Source organism: Suncus etruscus, chromosome 9 (assembly GCF_024139225.1).
Source record: "Suncus etruscus isolate mSunEtr1 chromosome 9, mSunEtr1.pri.cur, whole genome shotgun sequence".
In the NCBI taxonomy this organism is placed as follows: Eukaryota; Metazoa; Chordata; class Mammalia; order Eulipotyphla; family Soricidae; genus Suncus; species Suncus etruscus.
Window position 1 is genome coordinate 100,041,942 of NC_064856.1, and position 11,295 is coordinate 100,053,236.

The window sequence follows — 11,295 nt, forward strand, 5'->3', positions numbered from 1 at the left end:
CCAGTAGTTTTCAGTTACTAGCCCCTGATTTAATACAGATCTGGGAAGTTCCCTTCCTGTCTGCAATAAACTTCTGGGGTGAGGCCTTTTTGTAATCAGGTCAAGGATTTTTTTTTCCATTTTCTCCATTTTTCTGGACCTATGCAAACATTGGCGATTGCCACTATCACACCTTTACTATATTTTTTTTTTACTCTTATCCTTTAAGGAAAAAAATACAACTTACTGAACTTAAAAACAAATTACTGTAGTAGAATGCCTGTCTCGATTACAGGCAGGGGATGGGAAGGGGGGAGGGGGTAATGTTGCACTGGTGAAGGGGGGTGTTCTGGCTATGACTGTAACCCAAATATGATCATGCTACTTAAATAAAAATATATTTAATAAAAAAATAAAAATAAATAAAAGCATATCATTGTATAATTCTTTAATAAATTCAAGCCTCATTTATATAGGTACAAATATGACTACTTTAAGCTAATGTGGTCATGTCAAACTAGTATCTCTAAAAATCTGCTATGATTATTTTATTGTAATTTGAAATAGTTGTGATAGTTATTATGTAGTGGTATTTTATATGGGTGTTGTGATAGCAACCTTCAGAGTTACATGAATTTGTTTTTTTCTTTTCTTTTCTTTTTTATTAATATCTTTATTTAAACATCTTGATTACTAATATGATTGTGATTAGGCTTCAGTCGTGTAATGAGCACCCCCCTTCACCAGTGCAACATTCCCACCACCAATGTCCCAAATCTCCCTCTACCCCACTGCACCCCCACCTGTACTCTAGACAGGCTTTCCAGTTCCCTCATTCATTCACATAGTTATGGTAGTTCTCGGTGTACTTATTTCTATAACTGCACTCACCATTCTTTGTGCTGAGCTTCTTGTAGTGAGCTGGGAGTTCCAGTCCTCCTCTCATTGTCTCTGAGGATTGTTGCAAAAATGACTGTTATTTTTCTCAAAACCCATAGATGATTGAGACTATTCTGCTTCTATCTCTCGCCCTCTGACTTATTTTACTCAGCATGTACAGGAAAATTTCATGACTTCATCTCTCCTGTCAGCTGCATAATATTCCATTATGTATATGTACCACAGTTTCTTTAGCCATTCATCTGTTGAAGGGCATTTTGGTTGTTTCCAGAGACTGGCTATTGTGAATAGTGCTGCAATAAATATTGGTTTGAGGAAGGGATTTTTGTATTGTATTCTTATGTTCCTAGGGTATATCCCTAGGTGGAAGCAGAGATAAACAGATGGGAATACATTAAGCTGAGAAGCTTATGCACCTCAAAAGAAATAGTGCCCAAATACAAGAGCCACCCACCATGTGGGAGAAACTGTTCACCCAATACCCATCAGATAAGTGGCTAATATCCAAAATATACAGGGCACTGACAGAACTTTACAAGAAAAAAAACATCTAATTCCATAAAAAAATGAGGAGAAGAAATGAACAGACACTTTGATAAAAAAAGAAATACAAATGGCCAAAAGACACATAAAAAATGCTCCTCATCACTAATATTCAGGGAGATGCAAATCAAAACAACGATGAGATACCATCTCACATCACAGAGATTGGCACACATCACAAAGAATGAGAACAATCAGTGCTGGCGCGGATGTGGAGAGAAAGGAACTCTTATCCACTGTTGGTGGGAATGCCATCTAGTCCAACCTCTATGGAAAGCAATATGGAGATTCCTCCAAAAATTGGAATTTGAGCTGTGATTTTTTTTCTAACAAAATACGGTGTCATCTCACAGCAGTAAGAACAACCTATATCAAAAGTACAAGAAACTACCTGGACTGGTGAGATTGTTCTTAAAAACCACATTCACTGTAGTTGGCTGTAGTTTCAGACTCCATGGCAAACAATGAAAAACAATATGCATAGTTCATCAAAAATTTGAAGATAGATCTATTATATACTTCAGTCCCTCGACCCCTTGGTATCTATCCCAAGACCACAAAGACACTAGTTTGAAAAAATATATGCATGATTATTTCAATTGCAGTGATGTTCATACTCTAATCACTATAGAATCAACTCATAGCAGACAGAAGATGTGTAGATAAATAAATAATGGTGTAATTACCTAATTAAATACCACTTAGATGGGGCCGGGCTGTGGCGCTAAAGGTAAGGTGCTTGCCTTGCCTGCGCTAGCCTTGGACGGACCGCGGTTCAATCCCCCGGTGTCTCATATGGTCCCCCAAGCCAGGAGCAACTTCTGAGCACATAGCCAGGAGTAACCCCTGAGCGTTACCGGGTGTGGCCCAAAAACCAAAAAAAAAAAATACCACTTAGATAAAACAAAAATAAAATCTTTCTTTTTCTACACCATAAATAGCACTAGAGAGCATTATTAAGTGAAATAAGTAAAATAAATAATTTTTAAAAATACCAGATGATTACATACATATATATAAAGAAAAGCAAAAAGAATGAACTATATCCTATGAAAATAACTGAATACTCAACTATAGCCCCAAAACAAAATCAACAACTAAAAATAAAAATATAAATTACTAAATAGATATAAACAGCTGACATGTAACTTTTTTAGAGATAAATTTAAATCATATTCTCATGCCAAGAGAGCAACAATTGATGAATAGTTAAAATAGTAATAAAATATTACTATCATATAAAATGGTTCAAAATTAATAAATTTTAGGGTAACAGTGTTATATATAATATAGGACTATATATATTTTGCTATGGCTCCTCAAAATCAATGCATGGTATTAATTAATCTCCAATCTATCTCAGGATCCCTAAGGACACTGACTAATTTTTCTGCTTATCACACATCTTAGTCAAAGTAAGAGCCTTGGGGATAGATTCACTAATAAAACCTCATAAGTTTTTGCTGCCTAAACCCACTTGGTGAAGAAAAAGAAGCACATTCTATCCAGGTAGCTTCAAAGACCGCATTTAGAAAAAGAAGAAATTTGTATTTTATATAAATGAAGTAGAGTAGAATGGATTTCAGAATGAAGACTATTGAGATGACATTTTTATATAAGGATAAAGACTATTTCTTACGATTGGATTCATTTATGTGCTATTATACTAAAATTAATTTTGGTTACTTATGTGATATTATATAAAATGTGCTATTTACATGCTATTGTATAAAACGTGTCCATATATAAAATTTTGGGGATCTCCAAGATGGATTCTATTAGGCTGTTTATGAAAATCATACAATTAAATAGATTAAAATTTATGTCAAAACTGTCCTTCCAATTTTGCAATAACAGGTCAGTTTTCTGGACTGCGTCACGCCCATTAAAATGAAGTCAACACATGTACCTTAATATGTTTGACATAAATTGAGAATATTATGCAGAAGGGATAGAAATATTGAAGTACTATTAAAATAGTCTTGATCCCATATTACGAAGCATTTAATATGGGTTATATTAGGAATTAATAAAAAAAAGTTATGGTTTTCACTTGTAAGGACTACAATTTATTAGAAAAAATATGGAAACAGATCCATTAATGCAAAATGATATGTGAATGAATGTCTCTAAAATACAAAAGTTAAAACTGGTTTAAAAAAAAAAAGGCGAGGGAATGATGGGGCATAGAAGATTTTATGAGGTAGTATTATTTTGTATTTGGAGGACAAATAGTGAGAGTTCTACATTTTTTTTTTCTGGTTCACTGTTCTGCTGATATCATAAGAATAAACACATTTATAAAAGAAATAAAGAATGGACTGTATCTAGAAGGATTTAGATGTGACTGTAAATGCTTCTGAGAAGCTAGTGATATTTCTGTTAGATGATGGCTATAGGTTAGCAGAGTAAGTTTGCAGTTTTGAGTTGGTGGTGGTGAAACTTGGTCTTGGATGGGGGCAGGAAAAGGAGTTAAACTGAGGGAAACATCACTAGATGATGAATGAAGTAAGTACACATAGTCTGTATTTTTAATATAAATTACATTAAAAAATTATTGCTGCCTGTGGCATAAGTTTGAATCTAGGAATTCACATTTCCAAAATTCCAATTATTATTTGAGTTCAAATTTTAGTGTATGTGCTGCCGAAATAAGCACACTATCATTTGGAATATATATTTGTATTTTATAATTTTTAATTTATTGGCTCATTGCATAAATGTCTTTAAAGTATGAAAAGGGTGATAATATGAGTATTCTAATAAATGAAGTATAATTATCACTTATTTTAAAATTTTAATTATATTGGAACTTAATACTTTATGTATAAATAAAATATAAGATATTAAAAATTCACATTTCATCCTAATAAAAATACTCTGATAGAAAATTAAAGCTATGTGTGCCAGGTTTAATTATAACAAATATAAAGCAATTACACTAATCTAAAAGTAGATTAACATGTTTTAGAAATAAAAAATATAATGTAATGACTTTTTTTGTTTGTTTTTTGTTTTTTGGGCCACACCCAGCGGTGCTCAGGGGTTACTCCTGGCTATTTGCTCACAAATAGCTTCTGGCAGGCACGGAGGACCATATGAGACTCCAGAATTCAAACCAATCACCTTAGGTCCTGGATCGGCTGCTTGTAAGGCAAAAACCGCTGTGCTATCTCTCAGGTCCCTTATAATAACTTTTAATAAATATCTTAGGGCTGAAGAGATAGCATGGAGATAGTGCATTTGCCTTGCAGGCAGAAGGCCAGTGGTTTGAATCCCAGCATCCCTTATGGTCCCCTGAGCCTGCCAGAAGCGATTTCTGGGTGTAGAGTCAGGAGTAACCCCTGAGCTGTGCCGGGTGTGACCCATAAACCAAAAAAAAGAAAGAAAGAGAAAGAAAGAAAGAAAGAAAGAAAGAAAGAAAGAAAGAAAGAAAGAAAGAAAGAAAGAAAGAAAGAAAGAAAGAAAGAAAGAAAGAAAGAAAGAAAGAAAGAAAGAAAGAAAGAAAGAAAGAAAGAAAGAAAGAAAGAAAGAAAGAAAGAAAGAAAGAAAGAAAGAAAGAAAGAAAGAAAGAAAGAAAGAAAGAAAGAAAGAAAGAAAGAAAGAAAGAAAGAAAGAAAGAAAGAAAGAAAGAAAGAAAGAGAGAAAGAGAGAGAGAGAAAAAGAAAGAAAGAAAGAAAGAGAGAGAGAGAGAGAAAGAAAGAAAGAAAGAAAGAAAGAGAGAGAGAGAAAGAAAGAAAGAGAGAAAGAAAGAAAGAAAGAAAGAGAAAGAAAGAAAGAAAAATAAAAGATAAATAAATATCTTAAATTAAACATGGATTAGTTTTATTTTATCATATTTGTACAAGTCTAATTTTCACTATTTAAAAGTAGTTTATTAACTCCCTTCAATTTTAAATATTTTTATGGGAGAAAGAAGTACAACATATAATATTATGGAAATTATTATCTGTATTTATGCATTTATCTTGCTCAATAAAAACCCAAAATTAATGTGCAAAATATGATAATAAACAATCTAAAATAGCAGATCATATAAATATATTTCATTATATATAGTATGATAAAGTAATAGGTCAGCAGTAAAACAGATCAAAACCCATCTTTTCAGATAAATGGTAAAATGGTCAAAGTCATCCATACTTAAATCAATTGTTTATGCATCAGAAAGGCACAGGTTTGAATTCCAACTACAGTTAGCTGTCTAAAGTTATATCAATCTAGAAAATTACCTCGAAAGACTGAATAAATACATATATACCAACATATGTATATCAGTGCATCTTTTATGGTTACTCATTTGCAAGATGTTCATTGTTAACATAAGAATACTCCATTGCAACCTTGGTGTTATCCATAGGGCAAGCCACTAACAAAGAACAGATGGACAAATGTGCCTTGGGGAAGAGTTTATATCACACGGGAATCAGGAAATGGTCAACATGATGTCAGTGCTAATGATTTATGTTCCTTTCCTTTACTGTTTTTCCCTGTCATAAATAGCAATAAATTTTGAACATCATCCTGTTCAATTTTAAACAACATGCTATGCAAAAAATTAGAAAAGAAAACTAATCTGCTAGAATTCAATTTAATTTATTAATGCTGTTGATTTGCAGGAAATTTACTCTTTTCTCATAAAATACCTTGTGAGCTTTGCAGAAACAATACTCTAAAGGCAACTTCAGTTTCTTTCTATTCACAATAAGTGTTCTTGTGAGATTATTCTTCTGTAGAGTTCATTTAATTAAGATGAATTTGATTTTATTCTATTCATCCAGACATCCTGAAGACCTATGGCCCAGGGGAATTGCACACCAGTGACAGAGTTTATTCTTCTGGGCCTCACAGATCGTCAGGAGTTGAAGATGCCTCTTTTCGTGATTTTCTTCTTCATTTACCTTTTCACTGTAGTGGGCAACTTGGGTTTGATTCTGCTCATTAGAGTAGATGCAAGACTCCACACACCAATGTACTTTTTTCTCAGCAACCTGGCCTTTGTTGATTTCTGTTACTCATCTGTCATTACACCAAAAATGCTTGGGAATTTTTTGTACAAGCAAAACACCATCTCCTTCAATGCATGTGCTGCTCAGTTAGGCTGCTTCCTAGCCTTCATGACAGCTGAGTGTTTGCTACTGGCTTCTATGGCCTATGACCGATATGTGGCCATATGTAACCCTCTTCTCTACATGGTTGTGATGTCCCCCAGAATCTGCATTCAGCTTGTAGCTGCCCCCTATACCTATAGCTTCCTGGTGGCTCTATTCCACGCCATCCTCACCTTTCGCCTCACCTATGGATATTCCAATATCATCAACCATTTTTATTGTGATGACATGCCTCTGCTTAGGCTAACATGTTCAGACACTCACTCCAAACAAATTTGGATCTTTGCCTGTGCTGGGATCATGTTTATTTCCTCCCTTCTAATTGTCTTTGTCTCCTACATGTATATTATTTCTGCCATCCTGGGAATGAGCTCAGCGGAGGGCAGGCGCAAAGCCTTCTCCACATGTGGCTCTCACATGGTGGCTGTCACCATATTTTATGGAACCCTCATCTTCATGTACTTGCAGCCCAGTTCCAACCATTCTCTTGACACAGATAAGATGGCCTCTGTTTTCTACACAGTGATCATTCCTATGTTGAACCCCTTGATCTATAGTCTCAGGAACAAGGATGTGAAAGATGCCTTGTCAAAAGTCATCATCCATCAGAACCAGGCTTTCCTGGTAACATTGAAAAAGTGATTTGAACAAATAAAAGAGAGAACATTTTTATGGTCTGAGGTATTCATTCTTTAAAGCTTATCATATCTGTTTAGGCCCTAAACTTTAGGGTGTAGAAATTTGTGTCACACTAGATGTCCTGTATTTACTCCTGGTTCGTTTCTCAGAGCTCAGTACTGGTGGAACTTTGGTATAGAAATAAGTTGGCTGTATGGAAGTAAAATATCTTACCACTAAACTAACTCTAGTTATTAAAAAACTGCTTTTTAACAGATGTATCTATATTTAGTATTGTTTTATTAAAATTTAATTGAAATAGGAGGCTGGAGCAGTGGCATAAGCAGTAAGGCGTCAGTCTTGCTGTAGCCTAAGACGAAGGCGTCCCATATGGTCCCCCAAGCCAGAAGCGATTTCTGAATGTCACCGAGTGTGGCCCACAGAAAACAAAAACAAAATTTAATTGAAATAGATTAGTTTTATTATACTGTTAGTGTCTTAAAAAAACTCTCTGTTAGCACAGAAGAATCATTGCCAACTGTTCCCCTTTATGAAAAAATAAATGAATGAAATAATAAATACTATTTAATTATATAAGGTGTGAGGGTAGAACTAAGAATATAGTAAGAGGTCTCTGAACTCCAGACATGGTTTGGAGTTTCAGAGTTTATGTTTCTCTGGATCTATGTCTCAAGTTTGATACCAGGCATTTTGATACCAGTTCGATCCCCCGGCATTCCATATGGTCCCCCAAGTCAGGAGCAACTTCTGAGCACATAGCCAGGAGTAACCCCTGAGCGTCACCGGGTGTGGCCCAAAAACCAAAAAAAAAAAAAAAAATTAAAGAAACTCCTGAGTATCACTGCGGTTATTCTCAAAACCAAAAATTGTAAAGAAAAAATTCAATGTGAATAAGCAAGGACTCATAGTATAAATACATTTCCCTTTGTTTTTAAAATTCTTAACACATTGTGATACTGACTCACAATAATATGTGATATTTAACAAGTTATTTTTAAGAGAATAATACTACATCTAAATTTTACCCCTGTTAAAAATTTAACAAGATTCTACTGACTGGTCTAAACATCTAATTTGGTCTCAGAAGAATAACTATTTAGAGTAAATTCCCCTTTTTATGCCTATGAGATCTCATTATATTTATTCCAGTTTTACAATGAAATATGCAATAGCATAACTTACGAAGATAATCCCAAGAGTCATTACACTTTCTCAACAAATATACCATAGTCATGAAAACATCATAGGTCAATTAGATGCAGTTACACTCAGAACAATTAGATGCAATTACTGGGCAAACTTTGGGTAAGTTGGCCACTTTCAAATAAAATACACCTAAGAATAGTTATGCAATAAGCCTAGTAAGCATATGCTTGGCAGGCAAATGGGCTTAGGTCAAACCTAACATTAAACTGTGTGTGGACTCTTATCAGTTTATAAGTTACTTGAGGATGATATTGTCCTATTGGGGTATCATTACTAGGACTCAACAATATAACAGAGAATCAATGCTAAGTACTTTCTTATAATCTTCATTTCTTTCATGAGCCTTATTCTGTTCCCCAATTTACCAATGGCAACAGTTTACAACATAGGAGTTCATATAAAATTGATAATGATGATTTAAATGAGCACATGGCTAGGTATAATGTTTGTAAAACTAAACACAAATATAAATTTGCAGATGTAAAGTACTTAAATGTTTATTATTTATTAATATAATAAATGTTTTAAATGTTTATTTTTATTAAGTTAATAAATAATAAATTTAATTAAATTAAATAACTTATTAAAATCAGTCATTTTAATTCTTGGTGAGATCTAAATTTTTATCTCTTTTATTTTTTTATGGCATTTAATGGAGTGCTAATTTTTTTTCCAGAGAATCTGTAGTTCCTTTATTCATGAACTTGAAGTATTCCACACATTAAAATATCATATTTTAGGTAAGCTATTTTAAAATATCTTGAAGAAGTCTGTTTTTCAGAGCATTAAGTAGCCTGCTAAGAAAAATGTTAATTCAGTCATGATAGTCTTTATTGGATGATGAGTTGAAATATCTACTATTATCTTAATATATATTCCTGAAATATGCTAAAATAACTTACCTCCTACACCACTCTTAGATATGTATTATATACTTGAGATTCCATATTTTATTCAAAACAATCTGTCTTCTCAATCTCCAGACTCTTGAACAGGTTGGAATATTTTCATGAAGCAAACACCTTCAAATTAAAAGCAGGTAGAACTGAAACTTCAGGATGTCACATGGACTGTGAGGGCTATTTTTCAAATATGGTCACCATTAAGTAAATGAATTAAACATGGATATTCTGAAATAACAATGAACTTGAGGGAGTACATCTTAACACTTTAACATGCTTCTATATAAATTCCATGGCCACAGTCAACAATTCAGAAGTGACAGAATTCATCTTCTTGGGACTCACAGACAATCCAGATCTTCAAATCCCACTTTTTGGAATTTTTTTATTGATATACTTAGTGTCCTGGGTAACATTGGATTGATTATGCTCATCCATATAAGTCCTTAGCTTCATACCCCCATGTATTTTTTCCTCAGCCACCTGGCTTTTGTGGATTTTTGTTTTACCTCCTCAGTTACCCCTTACACAATGGTGAACTTCCTCCAAGATATTAAAGCAATATCCTTACTGATTGTGCCATAAAGTTATTTTTCTTTGACATGTTTGTGGTTTGTGAAGTGTACATACTCTCAGTCATGACTTATGAGCGGTACGTAGCCCTTTGCAGCCCTGCGCTCTATGCTGTCATCATGAACAAAAGGGTATGTCTTCAAATGGTTGTGGGTACATACCTCTATGGCTTCTATGCTGTCATCATGAACAAAAGGGTACGTCTTCAAATGGTTGTGGGTACATACCTCTATGGCTTCTCTGTGGGACTCCTACAGACAGTTCTTACCTTCCATTTGTCTTTCTGTAAGTCAAATCATTTTTATTGTGATGGCATCCCATTGGTTAATATAGCCTTCGGTAAAACCTACTACAAAGAAATCAAGGAGATGATGTTGTTTACTCTTGATGGTTTTATACCCTTTTCTCTCTTTTTAGTGTCCTCATTTCCTATATATTCTTTCTATTTGCCATTTTGAGGATGAATTCGAGAGAAGGCAGACAAAAGGCCTTTTCTTCTGTGTTTCTCATCTGACTTCCATCACCATATTTTATGGTACAATCATCTTCATCTACTTGCAGCCAAAAAAAAAAAGCAATCCCTTGAATACTGACAAAATAGCTTCTGTTTTTTATATTGTGGCCATTCTCATGCTAAATCCTTTAATTTAAAGCCTAAGAAATAAGGAAATAAAAGGTGCTTTGAAGAGAATTATGGAAAATGTATGTTCCTCTGTAAAGCAAATATTCTAGTATTTAAAAGGTCTTAGGTTGTAAAAGAAAAGAAAAATAAAATAAAACATTTCAAATATCAGACTTAGTATATGATTAGTACCCTAATTTCAACATTATGATGTTAGTTTTCATACATAATATGTATTTTCTCATTTTTCCAATTCTGAAATTTATGTTTCCTAAGTATATGAAAAGGCATGCAAATGAAGTAGTTTTAAGTTATGGGATAGGTTAAAATGCTTCATAGATAATTCAAAATCAATTTTACTTTCAATAGAGAGTTTTTAATTTGTATGCTTCAACTGATAAACCTTACGTTGGTAAAAAAAGTATACTATTATAGATAACTAAATCAGCATGATTGTATTAGCATTGTCTATAAAATGCTCACATATGTGCACAATTAATATTGAAAAGAATTGCTGATCATAGAACCTTACAAGAATCTCACCAAAAGACTAAAAGTACAATTCAAATTTAAGTCAATAAATTTAGAAGTGAACTTTAAGAACCAACTATAGCCAATAAACTAGATAATAATGTTATATAAATGTTAATTATCTAATTTTTTTTTAAAATGTTGTGTTCAAACAAGAGACTGTCTTTGCTTTTAGTAAATATGCAGTTACATATAGGAAGGTCAAGAAGCACCTTGTCTTCAATTACTTTTATCAAACAGATCAAAACAAAAGACAGGGAAAATGCTAAGATTTATATAATTTGGATAA

General features: G+C 33.3%; 1 protein-coding gene and 1 pseudogene across 1 annotated transcript; both read left to right on the forward strand.

Annotated features, from left to right (window-relative positions):
- Window positions 1-6,218: 6,218 nt before the first annotated feature.
- LOC126017707 (olfactory receptor 1044) lies at window positions 6,219-7,175 on the forward strand. The gene has a single exon (XM_049779759.1). It carries the CDS (start codon window positions 6,219-6,221, stop codon window positions 7,173-7,175), a length of 957 nt encoding a protein of 318 aa, XP_049635716.1.
- Window positions 7,176-9,572: 2,397 nt separating this feature from the next.
- On the forward strand, window positions 9,573-10,585 carry LOC126018689 (olfactory receptor 5AL1-like; annotated as a pseudogene).
- The last annotated feature ends 710 nt before the right edge of the window (window positions 10,586-11,295 follow it).